We start from the raw sequence: 19,901 nt of genomic DNA, 5'->3' as shown, positions 1-19,901 counted from the left end.
CATGTATAGAAAATTGCAAGTGTCATTGACATACCAAGTCTCCTCAAATTCTTCATGCCTTTGTAACTTCATCAATACGTTGGGCCCCGGATAAATCCTCAAAGATAATGACACCTAGGAACTTATCCTTTCCACTGCTTATCCCTCAATTAGGACTGATGTCTCAACTTCTCCTTCCTAAAGTTCACAATCGTTTCCTTGGTCTTACTGATACTGAGTGCAGGGTTGTTGCTGCGATACCACTTGACCGGTTGATCTATCTCACTCCTCTATGCCTCCTCATCACTATTTGAAATTCTGCCAACAATGGTTGTGTCATCGCTAAATTTATAAGAACATAAGAAATAGGAGCAAGAGCAGGCCATCTGGCCATGGACTCACCTCCACCTCCCTGCCTTTTCCCCATAACCCTTAATTGCCCTACTGTGCAAAAATCTGAGAAACCTTTTCTTAAGTATATTCACTGAGGTAGCCTCCACTGCTTCATTGGGCAGAGAATTCCACAGATGGCGTTTGAACCGTGCTGAGGTGCACTGGTGTTGAGTGTCAGCGAGTAGGAGGTGTTAGCTGATCCGCACAGACTGTGGTCTCCTAATGAGAAAGTCGAGGATCCATTTGCAAAGGGAGGTACCAAGTCCCAGGTTTTGGAGCTTATTGATTAGAACTGAGGGTATGATGGCGTTGAATGCTGATCTGTGACCAATAAACAGCAGCTTTAAGTAAGTATTACTATTGTCCAGGTGATCCAAGGCCAAGGTCAGTGAGATTGCATCTGTTGTGGACTTACTGGGGTGATAGGCAAATTGCAGTGGGTCCAGGTCCTCGCTGAGGCAGGAGTTGAACCTCTCAAAACACTTCATCACAGTTAATGTGAGTGAAACTGGGCAATAGTCATTTAGGCAGCTCACCTTGCTCTTTTTGGGCACTGGTATGATTGTCTCCCTTTTGAGGTAGGTAGGAACCTCTGAATGCAGCAGAAAGAGATTGAAGATGTCCTTGAACACTCCAGCCAGTTGGTGTCAATAGGTTGCATGGATGGTCAGCATCGACTGGATGGGCAGAAGGGACTGTTTTCTCATGCTGTGTATTTAGTTTCCAATGGAATTTTTTAAATTCAAAAACAAATTACTGTAGTGGCTGGGGTTACTCATCAGGTCCAGAGCAGAGAGGACAAAGTTAATTTTTCACTAGAACCCACTGAGAGGATGATCTTGTATATCAGGATTCTTGTTTGCCTGCTAACAGCGTCTGGTTTCTGTGTGTTCTGTTTGTGAAACCACCGTCCATACCCAGCCCTGTTCCACACCGACCCTCTGTTCCCCCCTATCCTCTTTGGAGTTGTGAACTGAGGAGGACTGATCGGCAGGATTGGCACTGGTCCTGGTGACCGCACAGACAGTGTCAGGTTCTGAGCTTCACGACCCCTGCCCCCCTCTCAGTAATGTTAGCTCTGGCAGAAGTCATTCATTTACTCAGCAACCTGCGTCACAAGTTTCCTAGGTTCAAATTTTACCTCGGTCACTCAACTAATTAATGAAGGGTGCAAAGGATGGGGCGCTGTGCTGTGGGGAGTGTGGGTGGGGTTACTGTGGAAGTTTCACAATGAGGGAGGCTTTTTATCAGACGAAACAAACTGTGTCCCTGACTGCCTTTGATTGCTGAAGTTCTTTCCAAAGTGTTCTACCTCTGTAACTATTTATTTAAAGACAGCACAGAAACAGACCCTTCGGCCCATTGAGCCTGAACTGACCACTAGCCACCCATTCACACCCACAGAATCCATTCCTCACACACAATGGGGACTATTTACAGAGGCTGATTAAACCACTGGTCCGCACGTCATTGGGATGTGGGAGGGAACCGGAGTACCCTGTGTAAACCTATGTGGTCACGGGGAGAATGTGTAAAGTTCACACAGAAAGTGATAGAGGTCAGGATCAAACCCTGGTCTCTGGAATTGATCCATTGCCTCCCAGTAATCTTTGCAATTATACTGTTTATTAATTGGTGTATTTTAAATATGTGTAGGGGAACCTAGGAAATTACTACAAAAAGTGAAATAAGAATAGGGAATGTGTCAGTAGTATAACACCTAAAAGATTTGCACCTCCAAATCCCCAGGGTGCCAGATTATCAGAAGCATTGGAGATTCTGCAGATGCTGAAAACTTTGAGCAGCACGCACAAAATGCTATTGAAACTCAGTAAGTCAGGCAGCATCTACTGAGGGAAATAAACAGTCAACGTTTTCGGCCGAGTCCCTTTGGCTTTGGCTTGCCCCAAAACTTGCCCATTTGCCCCCCCCCCCCCCCCCCGGCACCTCTCCCTGCAAATGACCAAAGTGCTACACCTGCCCATTTTTCTTCGCCCTCACCTCCATTCAGGACCTAAAAGTCCTCCCAGGTGAGGCAATGCTTCACCTGTGAATCTACTGGGATCGTCTATTGTGTCCAGTACTCGCGATGCAACCTCTTCTACATTGGTGAGACCCGTTGTAAATTCGGGGACTGCTTTGTCGAGCACCTCCGCTCGATCCGTCAAAAGCAGAACTTCCAGGTGGCCCCACATTTTAATTCCCATTCTCATTCCGACATGTTCGTCCATGGCCTTCTCTTGTGCCACCATGAGGCTACCCTCAGGGTGAAGGAGCAACACCTTGTATTCCATTTGGGTAGCCTCCAACCTGATGGCATGAACGTAAATTTCTCCGGAAAAGAAACAAAATTCTCTCTCCCCTCCCTTCTTCTATTCCTCACTCTGGCCTCTTACCTTTTCTCAATAGCCTATCACCTCTTCCTGAGTCCCCTCCTCCTTCCTTTTCTCTTATGGTCCACTCTCCTATCAGATTCCTAACCGCTCTCCCCATGTTTTTATTCTGGCATCTTCCCCCTTCCTTTCTAGTTCTGAGGAAGGTCTCAGCCTGAAACATCAACTGTTTATTCATTTCCATGGATGCTGTCTGATTGCTGAGTTCCTCCGATATTTTGTGTGTGTTACTCTGGATTATCAGAGATTCTCCCCACCACTTCTGTCTTGCTGCCCAAATTGTTTTCTATTTTATGTTAATCCACTTTCTTTTAAGTTTAGTTCTCATTCAGCCATGTACATGTATACAGCTAAACAAAACAGTGTTCTTTTGGGGCCAAGGTGCAAAACGCAATACAGTATATACTTTCACACACCACAGATAACAGATACAGTCTGATATTAGCCCAAGTGCTTAAGTGGTATAGCCTGTAGATTGATGGTGCATGGATGTTGTCCTAGAGCAGTGGTTCCCAACCTGGGGTCCATAGGCCCCCTTTCTTAATAATACAGGTCCATGGCAGAACAAAGGTTGGGAACCCCTGTCCTATAGCCATGTTTATGCAGAAACAAACACACAACAGTTCCTCATCTTGAGCAGTGTCAGCCACAGATGCAGGCAATCCAGCTTGTCTTTCAGGGAGCAAACACTAGAGAGACAACCCGATGGGAGAGCTGGCCTGCAGGGACCAGTCCCCAATTCAGCCTGGACTGCAGCGCACCCGCCACACTACTGTTCTCTCTCACACCACCTCCACGCCTGCTCCCCTGGGTGGCTGTAACAGGCGAATTCACAGCATGAGGGCCTGGTCCGTGTTACAACTGAGCCCATTGTTATTGCCTACGAACCAATGAACTAGACTTGCAGTATTTGCAATATTTTATGTCACCAATGTCCAACAGGGTCTTGCAATCACAAGAAAAATATTTGAGACAAAGATATGTTCCATTTTTTGGACCCAGTTAGGTCATTGCAAACAAGTGCACCACCATCTTACTGGAACTTTATGCCTTGACTTGTCCTCCCCCACCTTCCTACACTAGTAACAGACCTTCGCCACTCTGCGTGGTGCTTAGTAAGTGTTCCCTGGTATTACTGTGTAGCTAATCAGTTGTGTGCACTTCCTGCCAGCATGATACAGGAGGTGACGGAGTGAACGTGATCATCGAGATGTTGGCCAACGTGAACCTGAACAGTGACCTACAGCTTCTATCAAATGGCGGGCGAGTGATAGTAAGTATATCTGTTACCAGCGCTGTGCGCTAAATTGTAGGAGGTGATTCAGCCCCTCGTATCTCGGCAGCTCTCTGACCACACTGCACACCACCAACCACCACAGATACATCATCTCAGCTGGTTGGTTTGGAAGACTGCTGTTGGAGGCAGAGGCCCTACCCCACCCTTCAACCTCAACAAGCTGCCTCTGGAAGTTTGGTCCGGACCGCTCAGCCCTTCAGTCCCATGAATCAGGTCAACGGCTTATCTCAGCGCCACTTCCCTAATTCAACAATCTCTGCATGAACTCTATGTCTGAACTTCCATAGCCATCTGAGACAGAATTCCCACCTCATCCCCAACCTTAGTAAAGGAATTTCTATTTATTTTATTTACTTAGGGATACAGTGCGGAACAGACTCTTACAGCCCTTCTAGCTGCACCACCAGCAACTCGCCAATTTAACCCTAGCCTAATTCACAATGACCAATTAACCTCTAAACCGGTATGTCTTTGGACTATGTGAGGAAACCGGAGCACCCAGAGGAAACCCACCCAGTTATGAGCAGGAATGTGTAAACTTTCTTGCAGAGGACTTCGGAATTCAACTCTGAACTCCAATGGCCCAAGCTGTAATAGCGTTCTGCTAACTGCTATGCTACCCTGGTGAGGCAGAGAGCCCTAGTTCTAAAGTCCTTAGTCACAGGTAACTGCCACCTCATCTAACTCTGGAAGAATTTTGTAAATTTCAATATGATCATCTCTCACCCTGATAAACTTTAAAGTTTAGTCAAGATAATTGTCATTCAACAGTATATGCATATCACCAGATGAAACAATGTTGCTCTGGACCAAGGTGCACAACACAATGCGTAAAATTTGCATACAACACATAAAGTAATATCGCCAAAAATAATAGGTGCACTTACGACACAAGTTAAAAATAAACAGTGTAACATTACTGGTGCTTTACGTGTGATGAGGCCTGGGTGTTGGCAGGGAATTCAGTACAGCCTGTGGGAAGAAGCTGTTTCCCATCCTAACAGTCCTTGTACTAATGCTACAGTACTTACCTGACGTTAGGGGTTCAAAGAGATTGTTGGATGGATGGGAGGGATCATTGATAATGCTAAGGACTCTGCGTATGCAGCACTACATGCTTTGTCTGCTCGATAGTCCCGCACAAGGCAAACCCAATGTAGTGAAAATTTACTCCATTCATGTAAAAAAAAACATATATAGTCCCAGACACTGACTGACATGTCCCACAAATTGACAGTACTGTTCCGGAATCCAGCCTGTCATTCCACTGATCGAACACTGGAGGGTAGCACTGACAGGAGAGGCAGCCCCAACAGAGTACGGATGCCATACTACACCACCTTTGGCGTCTCCTCTCCTGAGCTGCAGCTGCAGGCACACCCGTGACGTGAGGCCTAGTCTTTGCTGTAACCAAGGCCACATAGCTTCCATACTGCCTGTTGCATCACAAAAGAAAGGAAATGGGCCGCAGCGTCTTACATTGTCAATGTCCAACAGGGCCTTATGATCACAAGAGAAAAATCCAAGATAATCACCCTCAGTTTCACTGCACACTACCTTTGTGCACAACTCCGATGCCTCTGAGTAGTAGACAGCAACACAATCTGCACCCAGGCTGGCTTCTCCAATCATGGAACAGCTTACTAATGGGGTAGACCTGCAGTACCTAAAGTTCTTGGAGCTCAGCAGCATCTGACGATCATGTTTTACAAAGAAAACCTTTGGTCAGCCCCCCCCCCCCCCCCCCCAGAGGCCGCTGTGTCTGACCGGGCTGTCTTCTTAACGGAAGATTCAAAAGTTCATTTATTATCAAAGTACATATGCAGTATACTTTTGAGATTCATCTTTTATAGCCACAAAACAAAGAAAACCATGGAAGTCATTCAAAGATAAGCATCAACTCTCCCCCAACACACAAACAAAAACAAATCGCAAAAAAGGCAAGAGCCACCCCCACAGACACTCAAAACTAACGCTGCAGCAAGAAGGTACAGCAACATGATCATCAAACGCCTCCCACCCGAAAAAATTGTGCAGCGGCAACAACAGCATCAACCCTCCCCCCCACCCAAAGCAGAAAAACAAATCATATGAACTGCAAGAACATCAAACCACAAATCCCCACTTAGACATCAAACCCACCCTCTCCTGAACATCAAATCCCAAATCCAAACTTGGAGACCAGACTGTACATTATATGCAGGCACAATCTTACCAGGGCCTTGTTTAATTGTATTAACTGTGTTCCCACATTATGGGCGCCACAATAATGTAGTGGGTGTGTGGCACTATTAAGCTTGGGGTGTCAGAGTTCAATCTCAGCATCCTCTAAGAAGTTTGTACATTCCCCCTGTGGAATGCATATTTCCTCCAAGTACTCTGGTTTCCTCCCACAATCCATTGATGCTTTGGTTAGTAGGTTAATTGATCATTGTAAATTGTCCCTTGATTAGGCCAGGATTAAATTGGTTGGTTACTTGGAGGTCTGGTTAAATAGGCGGGTTCTGAATGGCGTGGCACATTGGGCTAGACTGGCCAGCTCCACACTGTGTCTATAAATAAAATAAAAAATAAAAATAACTAATTTACATTTTGTTGCCCTCCATTCTATAGGAAAGATTTCCGATTTACAGAATGACCAATGAACCCACTACCTCTGGTACAACCTCTTTCAAAAACCCTCCAGTTCTGGAAGAATAAGTAAATCCCTCTTCCTTAATGTGTTAACAACCCAAATTGTGTCACCTTTAATATTTTAGCAAAGAATCACATGCTGCAGTCTGTTTAGTATGTAATCCCAGAATGTCCCCAGTGAAACAGATTCAGGTTTCATGTAAGACCATAAGGTACAGTAGCAGAATGTGGTCATTTGACCCATCGAATCTGCTCCGCCATTTCATCATGGCTAATCCAATTTTCCTCTCACCCCAATCTCCTGCCCTATATCCCTTCATGCTCTGACCAATCAAGAATTGAGCAAACTCTGCCTTAAATATTCGTAAAGAAAATAGACAACCCATTTATTTCTTCTACCAAAGTGCATGACCGTGCATTTCCCGACACTGTACTCAATCTGCCATTTCTTTGCCCAGATCGCCTGATCTGTCTAAGTCCTGTAGTCTCTCTACTTCCTCAAAATGACCTGCACCTCCACCTATCTTCATATCATCTGCAAATTTTGCAACAAAACCTTAAATTTCATCATCTAAATAATTGAGATAAAGCATGAAAAGAATTGGTCCCAACACAGATATGTGGAATAACACTAGTCAGTGGCAGCCAACCAGAAAAGGCTTCCTTTATTCCCATTCTTTGCGTCCTGCCAATCAGCCACGTTTTATCCATGCTAGAATCTTTCCTGTGATACCATGGGCTCGTAGCTTGTTAAACAGGCTCGGTGGTACCTTGTCAAAGGCCTTCCGAAAATCCAAGCACACATCTACCAATCTCCTTTGTCTAACCTGCTTATTATTTCTTCAAAGAACTCCAACGGATTTGTCAGGCAAGATTTTCCCTTGAGGAAACCATGCTGACTATGGCCTATTTATCATGCACTTCCAACTTTCCTGAAACCTCATCCTTAACAATTGACTCCAATATCTTCACGATCACTGAGGTTAGACTAACTGGCCTATGGTTTCCTTTCTTCAACCTCTCTCCCTACCTGAAGAGAGGAATGACACTTGTAATTTTCCAGTCTTTCTGAACCATTGCAGAATCTAATGATTCTTGAAAGACCATTACTGATACCTCCAGGATCTCATCAGACACCTATTTTAGAATCCTGGGATGTACACTATCTGGTTCAAGTGACTAATCTACCTTCAGACCTTTCAGTTTCCCAAGAACCCTCTCTCTAGTTATGGTAACTTCACACACTCTGTGACTCCTGACACTTGGAACTTCCATCATACTGCTAGTGTCTTCTACTGTGAAGACTGATGCAAAATAATTATTCAGTTTGTCCTCCATTTTGTTGTCTCTCATTACTATCTCTCCAGCATTGTTTTCCAGTGGTCCGATATTCACTCTCACCTCTCTTTATACTTTATGTATCTAAAGAAACTTTTGGTATCCACATTAATATTGGCTGCTTAATTTGATATTCCATCTTTACCTTCTTAATGGCTTTTTAGTTGCCTTCTATTAGTTCTTACAGGCTTCCCAATCCTCTAACTTCATGCTAATTTTTGCTCTATTATATGTCCTCTCTTTGGCTTTTATGTCGGCTTTGACTTCTCTTGTTAGCCATGGTTGTGTCATCTTTCCATTAGAAGGCTACTTCCTCTTTGGGATTTATATATACATCCTCTGCCTTCCAAATTGCTTCCAGAAATTCCAGCCATTGCTGCTCTGCCATCATCCCTGGCCAAATCAATTCTGGCCAACTCTTTTCTCAAATTTCAGAGTGAATTTGATCACATTATGATCACTTTCCCCTCGGGGTTCTTTTATCGTAAGCTCTCTAATCAATTCTAATTCATTGCACAACACTCAATAGCTGTGGGCTTACTCATGAGCTGCTTTAAAAAGCCATCTCGTAGGCACTCTAGAAATTCCCCCTCCTGGAATCCAGCACCAGCCTGATTTTCCCAATCTACCTGCATGACCATTGTAACATTGCCCTTTTGGCTGCATTTTCTATCTCCTGTTGTAATTTGTAAGCTATGTCCTTACTACTGATTGGGGATTTGTATCCAACTCCCATCAGGGTCTTTTTATGCTTGCAGTTTCTTAGCTCTGTCCACAATAATTCAACACCTATGTCACCTCATTCTAATGATTTGATTTGATTTTTTTTTTACCAACAGTGCAACGCCACTCCCTCTGCCTTCCTACCTATCTCTCCGATACAGTGTGTATCCTTGGACATTAAGTTCCCAACTGCAATCTTCTTTCATCCATGATTCAGTGATGCCCACAACGTCATACTTGCCAATCTGTAACAGTGCTGCAAGTTCATCTACCTCATTCCATATACTGCCCTAATCCAAATACAACGCCTTCAGTTCTGTATTCATCCTTTTTGATTTAGTCCACCTTTTACATTGCAGTTCATCCTGTTGACTATAATTTTCCCGTATCAGCAGCCTCTCCTCACTACACATTGCCTCTGTTTGTAAAACAGCTACCTCATCCTCAGCACTGTTATCCACCTTTCCTACAATACCTGGTGATTTGATATACAGGCAGCTCAGGGCACATGCTCAACCTTTTGATTCCCAACTTTGTCTGAAATCTTACCAACATCTGCCTCCACAACCTCTCCCCTAACTGTTCTGGCACTCTGGTTCCCATTCCTCTGCAACTCTAGTTTAAACCCCACTGTGCACCATTAAGAAACCTTCCCGCTAGGATGTTAGATCCCCTCCAGTTCAAGTGCAAACCATCCCTTCTGTACAGGTAAAGAGACAAATGATTCAAAAATCATATGCCCTCCTTCATACACCAACTCCTGAGCCATGTATGCAACTGTATAATCTTCCTAGTTCTAGTCTCACTAGCACGTGGCACGGGTAGCAATCCTGAGATCACAACCCTGGAGGTCCTGCCCTTTAACTGAGCACAAACTCCCTGAACTCGCTATGCAGAACTTAATCACTCGTCCTACCTGTGTCATTGGTACCTGAGTGGACCACTATTTTTGGATATTGACCCTTTCAATTAAGAACACTAGGGACTCTATCTGAGAAATCCCAGACCCTGGCACCCGGGAGGCAACATATCATCCGGGAATCTTGTTCTCACCCACAAAGCCTCCTGTCTGTTCCCCTAACTAATGAATCCCCTACCATCACGGCATGCCTCTTCTGCCCCCACTCCACCCTTACCTTCTGGGTCACAGAGGCAGATCAGTGCTGGAGACTTGTCCACTGTGACTTTCCTCTGTTGGGTCTTCCCCCCCCCCACACCCCCGACAGTGTCCAAAGTGATATACCTGTTGTTAAGGGGGATGACCACAGGGGTACTCTGCACTGGCTCCTCAACCCATTCCCCTTCTGACTGCCACCCGATTTCCTGTGCTGCACCTTGGCTATAAATATGTCTCTATATGTCCTATAGCTCCCTTCAGCCTCCCAAATGATCCGGAGCTCATCCAGTTCCAGATCCCACTCCCTAACATGGTTCATTAGAAGCTGCAGCTGGATGTACCTCGCAGTTGTAGTTGTCAGGGACACTGGAGATCTCCCTGCCCTCCCACATCCCACAAGAGGAGCATTGCACAATCCTGTCTGACATCCCTACTGTTCTAGCTGAACAGATATAAAGAAGAGAATGAAAAAAAGAGCTTTTCTTTCTTTTGCTTTCTCTGAGTGAAACCTCTCTTCACTGAAGCTTCGAAGAGCTAAAGCCTTAAGATCACCACTCTGACTATGTCCACTCAGACGAAGGCTGCTGATTTACCCCCACCTTCCTTTAATTTTCTCTTACTAATCAATCAATAATGCTGACTGGTTGCTGATCAAAGCTCTATTACACTGCCATGACTCACTTCTGCCTTTTATCCTTGGACAGTGGACCTGATTGAAGTCCCTTCCTCTCCAAGCTTCGGATTGGACTGGCATCTGTTGTGAAATTTATTGCTTTGCAGCAGTACATTGCAATGCATAATAACAAAAAACATAAATTCAGGAATCTGATGGCTGAGGGGAAGAAGCTGTTCCTAGAATGTTGAGTGTATGCCTTCAGGCTCCTGTACCACCTCCTTGATGGTAGCAATGAGGAGACGGCATGTTCTGGGTGATGAGGTTCATGCCTCCTTTTTGAGGCATCACCTTTTGAAGTTGTCTTCGATGCTGGGGAGACTAGCGTCCTTGATGAAGCTGGCTGCAGCTTTTTCGATTCTGTGCAGTGGCTCCTTCATACCAGACAGTGATGTAATCAGTTTATGGTACATCTGTGGAATATTACAGGTGTCTTTGGTGACATACCAAAACTCCTAATGAAATATAGCTGCCATTAAGCCTGCACCCCGCACACGCAACTGAAGTCTCCTCAGAATCTGTTGAAATTGTCAAGAGATTTTTGTCCTTGCAGTTGACATGTGTTTATTCTGCAGATTGTAGGCTGCAGGGGCACCATTGAAATAAACCCCAGAGATACCATGGCCAAGGAGAGCAGCATTATTGGCACAGCACTGAACTCTGCGACCAAGGTAAGACAGTTATGCAGTTTTGGTCACCTACCTATAGGAAAGAGTGTAAAGAAAAATTTACAAAGGTGGTGTTGGGACTGAAGGACCTGAGTTATAAGGAAAGATTGAATAGGTTAGGACTTTATTGCTTGGCACATAGAAAACTGAGAGGAGATTTGATAGAGGTATACAAAATTATGAGGGATATAGATAGGGTAAATGCAAGTAGTATTTTTCAACTCAGGTTGGGTGATACTACAACTAGAGGTCATAGGTTAAGACCATTAGATATAGGAGCAGAATTAGATTATTTGGTCTGCTGCACCATTTCATCATGGCTGATCCAATTTTCCACTCAGCCCCAATCTCCGGCCTTCTCCCCAAATCCCTTCATGCCCAAACCAATCAAGAATCTATCAGCTTCTCTGTTAAATATACATGAAGTCTTGGTGTCCACAGCTCCCTGCGGCAAAGAATTCCACAGATTCACCACTCTCTGCCTAAAGAAATTCCTCCTCATCACCGTATTAAAAGGACGCTCCTCTATACTGAGACTGTGTCCTCTGTTCTTAGACTCTATCCCTATAGGAAACATACTTTCCACACCCACTCCATCAAGGCCTTTCACCATTCAATAGGTTTCAATGAGGTCACCCCTCATTCTTCTGAATTCCAACAAATAAAGGCCCAGAGCCATCAAATGCTCTTCATATGACAAGCCATTCAATCCTGAAATCATTTTCATGAACCTCCTCTGAACCCTCTCTAGTTTCAGCACCTCCTTTCTAAGAAAAAGAGCCCAAAATTGCTCACAATACTCCAAGTGAAACTTCACCAGTGCTTTATAAAGTCTCAACATTACATCATTGCTTTTGTATTCTAGCCCTCTTGAAATGAATGCTAACATCGCATTTGCCTTCCTCACCACAGACTCAACCTGTAAGTTAACCTTTAGGGAATCCTGCACAAGGACTCTCAAATCCCTTTGCACCTCAGTTTTTTAAAATTCTCTACATTTATAAAATAGTCAACCCATTTAATTCATCTACTAAAGCACATGACCATACACTTCCCAACACTGTATTCCATCTGCCATTTCTTTGCCTATTCTCCTGCTCTGTTTAAGTCCTCTTCTAAGTCCTTCCTCAAAATGACCTGCCCCTCCACCTATCTTCATATTTTCTACAAACTTTGCAGCAAAGTCATCAATTCCATCATCTAAGTCATTGACATATAATGTAAAAAGAATCGGTCTCAACACAGACCCCTGTGGAACACTAGTCACCAACAGCCAAACAGAAAAGGCTCCCTTTATTTCCACTCTTTGCTTCCTGCCAATAGGCCACTGCTTTATCCATGTTAGAATCTTTCCTCGTGTAGCATCTTGTCAAAGGGCTTCTGAAAATCCGAACTCACAACATCAACTAATTCTCCATTGTCTATCTTGCTTACTATTTCTTCAAAGAATTTCCACAGATTTGTCAGGCAAGGTTTTCCCTTGAGGAAATCATGTTGACTATGGCCTATTTATCATGTGCCTCCAAATACCCTGAAACCTCATCCTTAATAATAGACTCCAACATCTTCACAATCACTGAGGTCAGACTAACTGGCCTATAGTTTCCTTACTTCAGCCTCTCTCCCTTCTTAAAGAGTGGAGTCATATTTGCAATTTTCCAGACTTCTGGAACCATTGCAGATGTAGTGATTCTTGAAAGATCTTTACTAATGCCTCTAGGATCTCTTCAGCCATCTCTTTCAGAACTCTGGGGTGTACACCATCTGGTCCAGGTGACTTATCTACCCTCAGACCTTTCAGTTTCCCAAGAATCTTCTCTCTAGTTATTGTAATCTAATACACTTTTTGACCCCTGACACCTGAAACTTTGATTTCTCTTATTAGCCACAGTTGTGTCATTTTTCGTTTGAAATACTACTTCCTCTTTGGGATATACAGGGTGAAAGGCGAAATGTTTAAGGGAAACAAGGAACTTCTTCACTCAGAGGATGGTGAGAGTGTGGAACATGCTGCCAGCACAAGTGGTGGATGCGATTTTTGTTTTCAATGTTTGTGAGAAGTTTGGATAGGTACATGGATGGGTGGGTTATGAAGGACTTCGGTCCAGCAGCAGGTCAGTGGGAATAGGCAGTTTAAATGGTTCGGCACTAACTAGATGGCTGAAGAGCCTGTTTCCTTGCTGTACTTTTCTATGATTCTCTGACTCCATAACCCCTGACAGGCAGTGACTGAGCTCCTCACTCCATACTTTAGTGAATTGTTTTCAGAAATTGTTATGCTACAAGTCTGGATGACAGCAGTAAGTCTGAGAGGAGAGATTCTTTGCTCGTGTAAATGACCCATAGAAACTGGACATTTCAGAGTTCATGAGTAACACAACATTTTGGAACAACTCAGCTATGAAGGGTCTGGCTTTCAGCCTGAAATTTCTTCTTTGCGTCTATGCTCTTTCTCCTCCTCCTATTGAATTACAGTTAAATATTGTGCTCTCATGTTTCTGAAGTTAACACCAGCTCCTATGTTCCTTCATTTAGTGCTATCAGCCCTGCTACAGCCATTCAAGCTGCAGAAAACCCTTTCCCCAACCCTCCCCTCTCTCTTTTCTGTTAGAATTCTGTGTTTAGCCGTCCTAGGGCACATTTAATTCCGATAATCCGGCACACCAGTGCTTTGGTGCTAGACAGGCATGTTTTCTGAATTTTTGGAGGTAGTTAACACTCACTTTAAATTTGTTTTTTAGAAGATTAAAGAGATTCTCTATCCACAGGATGAGCTCCAGGACACAGCGGCTGCCATACTTGCAGGAATGGAGGTGGGTTGGCTGAAACCAGTGGTGGGACCAGAATTCCCATTGGAAAAGGCAGCCATGTCCCATGAAAAGATCATGAAGGGGTCTGGAGCAAGGGGCAAGATGATTCTGAACATATGATCGTCACCACCGTGGGGAGAGGGAACCGGGGGGGGGCACAATATTCCCAATTATATTTTGGGGAGGGAAGTCAATTGGTTTGAGCACCCCATTGCCTATTGAACACCATTCCTCTACACACTCATTCACTCTTATTGGAACGTAGCATGGTACAGCTTTGGCCTTTGATATACCCCTTTATTTGGTATCTCCTGTACCTAATCAAGACGCCACTGAGGTTATGTTCGTGTTCTTCTGCTGCTGTAGCCCATCCACTTCAAGGTTCAATGAGTTGTGCATTCAGAAATGCTCTTCTGCACACCATTGTTGTAATACGTGGCTATTTAAGTTACTGTCTCCTTCCTGTCAGCTTGAACCATTCTGGCCATTCGCCTCAAACATCTCTGATTAACAAGGAGTTTTCACCCATAGAACGGCCGCTCACTGGCTGTTTCTGTGTTTTACAGTCAAGAGACTGTGTCTGAAAATCCCGGGAGATAAGCAGTTTCTGAGTTACTCAAACCACCCCATCTGGCACCAACAATCATTCCAGTCAAAGTCACTTAGATCACATTTCTTCCCCATGGTTGATCTGTACAACAATTGAACCCTTTGACCATGTCTGCATGCTTTTCTGCATTGAAGTTGCTGATTAGATATTTACATTAATGAGTATTACAGATGTAAAGTGGCCACTGAGTGTAGAGATCTGAGTTATTTGACTCTTTGCCTGAGTGATGCTGAAGATTTTGGTTGTGGTTCTCCAGTTTAGGTGTGGGGCCCATACAGACAGAGAAGAATTGTTTGTAATTGAGACACAAGAGACTGACTATAGGATGTGGAGGTGGGTGAGGCATTGACTGCCTGAAATCATGATTCCTGTTGCTACCTATAAATAGTTTCTGCGTTCTCCCCGTGACCACTTGGGTTTCCTCCAAATGTTTCCGTTTCCTCCCATAGTCCAGAGGTACCAGTTGGTAGGTTAATTGGTCATTGTAAATTGTCCCATGATTAAGCTAGGATTAAATTGGAAGGGTTGCTGGGTGGTGTTGTTTGAAGGCTGGAAGGGCCTATTCTGTGCTATATCTCAATGAATGAATACATAAAATAGAACAGGGTCAATGGATGACTACACCCAACAAGATGGACAAGCAATCAATGTACAAACTTTTCAAATGCAAAAAGGAGGAAGAAATAATAATAAGAAATAAATATCAAGAACATGAAATGAAGAGTCAGTGAAAGTGAGTCCATATGAATCCAAAAAGTGATACAGTTTGGCACTAGTGGCGTTGCCAGTCAGCATTGAACTCAGTGTAGGACAGTCTTAGCAATTTTTCCTCAGGGCTTTACTTTTGAAGTCTTCCCCATGAGTGGGTTTAGCTGCAAGGCAGCACAGGTTTGAGATCAGATTGTTCTTTCTCCCAGATGAGCTGTCAATCATGGCTGATGAGCCCTATTTGCCCGAAGTGACTGGTATTATGGAGCCAGTAACCTGTCTTTGCCCCCTCTCCTGACAGCAGAAATGGTTCCACCAAGCTTAGTAGCTAAGCCACACATGGAGGCCAGGAGCTGGACTTGGCTGTCAGAGGCTAACTGAGATCTATGTCATGGGAACATTTAAGACCATAAGATATAGGAGCAGAAGTAGGCCATTCATCCCATCAAGTCTGCTGTGCTGTTCAATCATGGGCTGATCCAATTCTTCCGGTCATCCCCACTCCCCTGCCTTCTCCCCATACACTTTGATGCCCTGGCTAATCAAGAACCTACCTATTTCTGCCTTAAATGCGCTCAATGACTTGGCCTCCACAGCCGTTCATGGCAGCAAATTCCAAGGATTTATCACCCTCTGACTAAAATAATTTCTCCACATCTCTGTTCTAAACGGACATCCTTCAATCCTGAAGTCGTGCCCTCTTGTCCTAGACTCCCCTACCATGGGAAATAACTTCACCATATTTAATCTGTTCAGGCTTTTTAACATTCGGAATGTTTCTATGAGATCCCCCCTCCCATTCTCCTGAACTCCAGGGAATACAGCCCAAGAACTGCTAAACGTTCCTCATACAGTAACCCTTTCATTCCTGGAATCATTCTCATGAATCTTCCTTGAAGCCTCGCCAATGTTAGTATATCCTTTCTAAAATAGGGAGCCCAAAACTGCAAACAAAATACTCTAAGTATAGTCTCACAAGTGCCTTATAGAGCCTCAACATCACATCCCTACTCTTATACTCTATACCTCTAGAAATGAATGCCAACATTGCATTTGCCTTCTGCACCATCACTCAACCTGGAGGTTAACCTTCAGGGTATCTTGCATAAGGACTCCCAAGTCCCTTTGCATCTCTGCATTTTGAATTCTCTCCCCATCTAAATAACAGTCTGCCCGTTTATTTCTTCCACCAAAGTGCAAAACCATACACTTTCCAACATTGTATTTCATTTGCTACTTCTTTGCCCATTCCCCTAAACTATCTAAGTCACTCTGCAGGCTCTCTGTTTCCTCAACATTACCCACTCCTCCACCTATCTTTGTATCATCGGCAAATTTAGCCACAAATCCATTAATCTCATAGTCCAAATCGTTGACATACATCGTAAAAAGCAGCGGTCCCAACACCAACCGCTGTGGAACTCCACCAGTAACTGGCAGCCAGCCAGAATAGGATCCCTTTATTCCCACTCTCTGTTTTCTGCCAATCAGCCAATGCTCCACCCATGCTAGTAACTTCCCTGTAGTTCCATGGGCTCTTATCTTGCTAAGCAGCCTCAAGTGCAGCACCTTGTCAAAGGCCTTCTGAAAATCCAAGTACACCATGTCTACTGCACCTCGTTTGTCTACCCTGCTTGTAATTTCCTCAAAAAAATTGCAGTAAATTAGTCAGGCAGGATTTTCCTTTCAGGAAACCATGCTGGCTTTGGCCTATCTTGTAATGTGCCTCCATGTGCTCTGTCATCTCATCCCTAACAATGAATTCCAACAACTTCCCAATCACTGATGTCAGGCTAACAGGTCCATAATTTCCTTTCTGCTGCCTCCCACCCTTCTTAAATAATGGAGTAACATTTGCAATTTTCCAGTCATCCAGTGGAATGCCAGAATGTATCAATTCTTGAAAGATCATTGTTAATGCCTCCGCAATCTCTCCAGCTACTTCCTTCAGAACTCGAGGGTGCTTTCCATCAGGTCCAGGAGTTTTATCCACCCTCAGACAATTAAGCTTCCTGAGCACCTTCTCAGTCGTAATTTTCACTGCACATACTTCACTTCCACATTTACTAGGTAGTGGGAATTTATGTCCATAGTATCACTAACCCATAAGCCCATATGGAATGGCTTGTGTTTAGATATTCCACTTGCCTGAGGTCAGCTTGGCCAACCTTTCCATGGTTGCCAACTCCCTGTGGTGTAGGGCTTGTCTAAAACAATCCAGGGCTAACACAAGGCAGAGTGGGAAGGAGGGTTGATGTAGCGGTTAGCACTATTACAGTTCAGGGTGACTGAGTTCAGAGTTCAATTCCAGCTTCCTCTGTGAGGAGTCTATGTCCTCCCCATGGAATGCTTGTGCTTTCTGTTTCCATCCACATTCCAGTTAATAGGTGAACTGGTCTTTGTAAATTTTCCCATGATTAGGCTATGGTTAAATCGAGGGGAGCTGGGTGGCGTGACTTAAAGGACCTGTTCCATGCTGTATCTCTAAATAAATAAAATTCATCTCTTTATAATCGGGGGAAGCCAAGGCTTCAAAAAAAACTGCATCAAAATAAAGGAATGGTTTGAGAGGATTTATTTTTTGTACTGTTTGATTGTTGCGAAGTATAACTCTTCACATCTTGCCAAGCGTGTTGGACTTTGCTCCTGGTGCTGCTGGCGTCCCTCACATGAGCTGTACGTAGTCTGTAACACACAGTACACCATGTTTAGTCACCTGGCTCAGGCCAAATCCTCACAGGGCTGGAGAGGAGCTTGTGCCACTATCTCTGAGGGCACAGCTGTCTCCACAATGGGACACAAAATCTCTCCTCACTGAGTTAGAGGGCCAGGGTTTCAAGTTCCTGTCCACAAGATCCCAATCAGCCAGGCCACAACTCTGTGGCTGAGAGTGCTGACTTTCAGCTGATGTGTTGGTCAAAGAGTTGCGTGATGTGGAAATAAGCCATTTGGCCTAACTTGTCCGTGTCAACCAGAGGGAATTCTATGCACCAGAGATTCTGCAAATGTAGATCAGGGAATCCTTCTCTGTCGATCCCAGCTCCCAGCACTTAGTCACAGCCCTCTGTGCCCATGGATTGAAAAGCTCTTCATGACATTTCTTCAATGCTGTCAATGACCCTGCTTTCTCTGGCTGTGTATTCCAGGAACTCACCACTCTCTGGGTGAAGATGCCCTCCCAGATACTCTCTAAATATCACTGCCCACCCCCTCCCACCATTAACATAAATCTAGAAAAGATCCCTGCAATTTACCCACTTTTTACCCAAAATTATATCCTATATTATCTTATATACCTCACTCATGCCTCTGAACTCCCTCTGCTCCAGGGAGAGCAGACTCTCCTTACAGCTGAACTCTTTCTGCCCCAGGAAACATTCTGGTGAAACTTCTCTGCACCCCCTCCAGCACCATCACATCCTTCAAGGTGTACGGTGCATGTGATTCTCTAGCTGAAGGCACCGTGGTTTAGAGATTTAAACCATAAGACACAGGAGCAGAATTAAGCCACTCAGCCCATCAAGTCTGTTCTGCCATTCCATCTTGGCTGATTTACTATCCCTCTCAACCCCATTCTCCTGCCTTCTCCCTGTGACACACTGACTAACCAAGAACATACCAACCTCGTTTTAAACACTGTATACTCAATGACTTGGCCTCCACAGCTGTCTGTAGCAATGAATTCCATGATTCATCACTCTCTAGCTAAAGAAATTCTTCCTCATCTGTTCTAAATGGATATCCCTCAATTCTGAGGCTGTGCTCTCTGGTCCTAGACTCCCCCGCTATAGGAAACATTCTCTCCACATCCACTCTATCTAAGCCATTCAATATTTGATAAGTTTCAATGAAACCCCCCCCCCCCCCATTCTTCTAAACTCCAGCGGGTACAGGCCAAGAGTATCACATGTACAAACGTTTGTATGTTCCTCATACATTAACCCTTACATTCTCGGAATCATTCTTGTGAACCTCTTCTGGACCCTCTCCAATGCCAGCATGTCTTTTCTTAGATAAGAGGTCCAAAACCTCTCACAATACTCCCAAGTATGGTCTGACTAATGCTTTATAAAGCCCAAGTATCACATCCTTGCTTTTATATTCTAGTCCTCCCATTTCCCGCACATCTACCCTCACCCCATCCGCCCACCACCCCACTCGGGATATGGTTTCCCTTATCTTCACCTACCACCCCACCAGCCTCCAGATCCAAAGTATAATTCTCCATAACTTCCGCCACCTCCAACAGGATCCCATTACCAAGCACATCTTTCCCTCCCCCGCCTTTCTGCTTTCCACAGGGATCGCTCCCTACGCAACTCCCTTGTCCATTCATCCCCCCCATCCCTTCCCACCGATCACCCTCCTGGCACTTATCCTTGCAAGCGGAACAAGTGCTACACCTGCCCTTACACTTCCTCCCTCACCACCATTCAGGGCCCCAGACAGTCCTTCCAGGTGAGGCGACACTTCACCTGTGAGTCGGCTAGTGTGGTATACTGCGTCCAGTGCTCCCAGTGTGGCCTTTTATATATCGGTGAGACCCGACGCAGACTGG

General features: G+C 44.6%; 2 protein-coding genes across 6 annotated transcripts in view; one reads left to right on the top strand and one right to left on the bottom strand.

The window, feature by feature from the left end:
- The window catches only part of cryz (crystallin, zeta (quinone reductase)), a 38,878-nt gene extending 20,962 nt beyond the window's left edge, over window positions 1–17,916 (top strand). For all 4 annotated transcript variants that reach the window (XM_073062487.1, XM_073062485.1, XM_073062488.1 and 1 more), the window contains 3 exons: window positions 3,937–4,038; window positions 11,123–11,218; window positions 13,984–17,916. In XM_073062487.1, the coding sequence (XP_072918588.1) occupies window positions 3,937–4,038; window positions 11,123–11,218; window positions 13,984–14,145 (360 nt within the window). In that variant the 3' untranslated portion in view covers window positions 14,146–17,916. The remainder of the gene's footprint in view (window positions 1–3,936; window positions 4,039–11,122; window positions 11,219–13,983) is intronic.
- Window positions 17,912–19,901, bottom strand: part of lrriq3 (leucine-rich repeats and IQ motif containing 3) — a 52,738-nt gene continuing 50,748 nt past the window's right edge. For both annotated transcript variants that reach the window (XM_073062483.1, XM_073062484.1), the window contains exon 8: window positions 17,912–18,028. In XM_073062483.1, coding sequence (XP_072918584.1) covers window positions 18,009–18,028 — 20 coding nt within the window. In that variant the 3' untranslated portion in view covers window positions 17,912–18,008. The remainder of the gene's footprint in view (window positions 18,029–19,901) is intronic.

Source organism: Hemitrygon akajei, chromosome 12 (assembly GCF_048418815.1).
Source record: "Hemitrygon akajei chromosome 12, sHemAka1.3, whole genome shotgun sequence".
In the NCBI taxonomy this organism is placed as follows: domain Eukaryota; kingdom Metazoa; phylum Chordata; class Chondrichthyes; order Myliobatiformes; family Dasyatidae; genus Hemitrygon; species Hemitrygon akajei.
The sequence above is the reverse complement of the archived record's forward strand: the minus strand, read 5'-3'. Positions and strand labels throughout refer to the sequence as shown.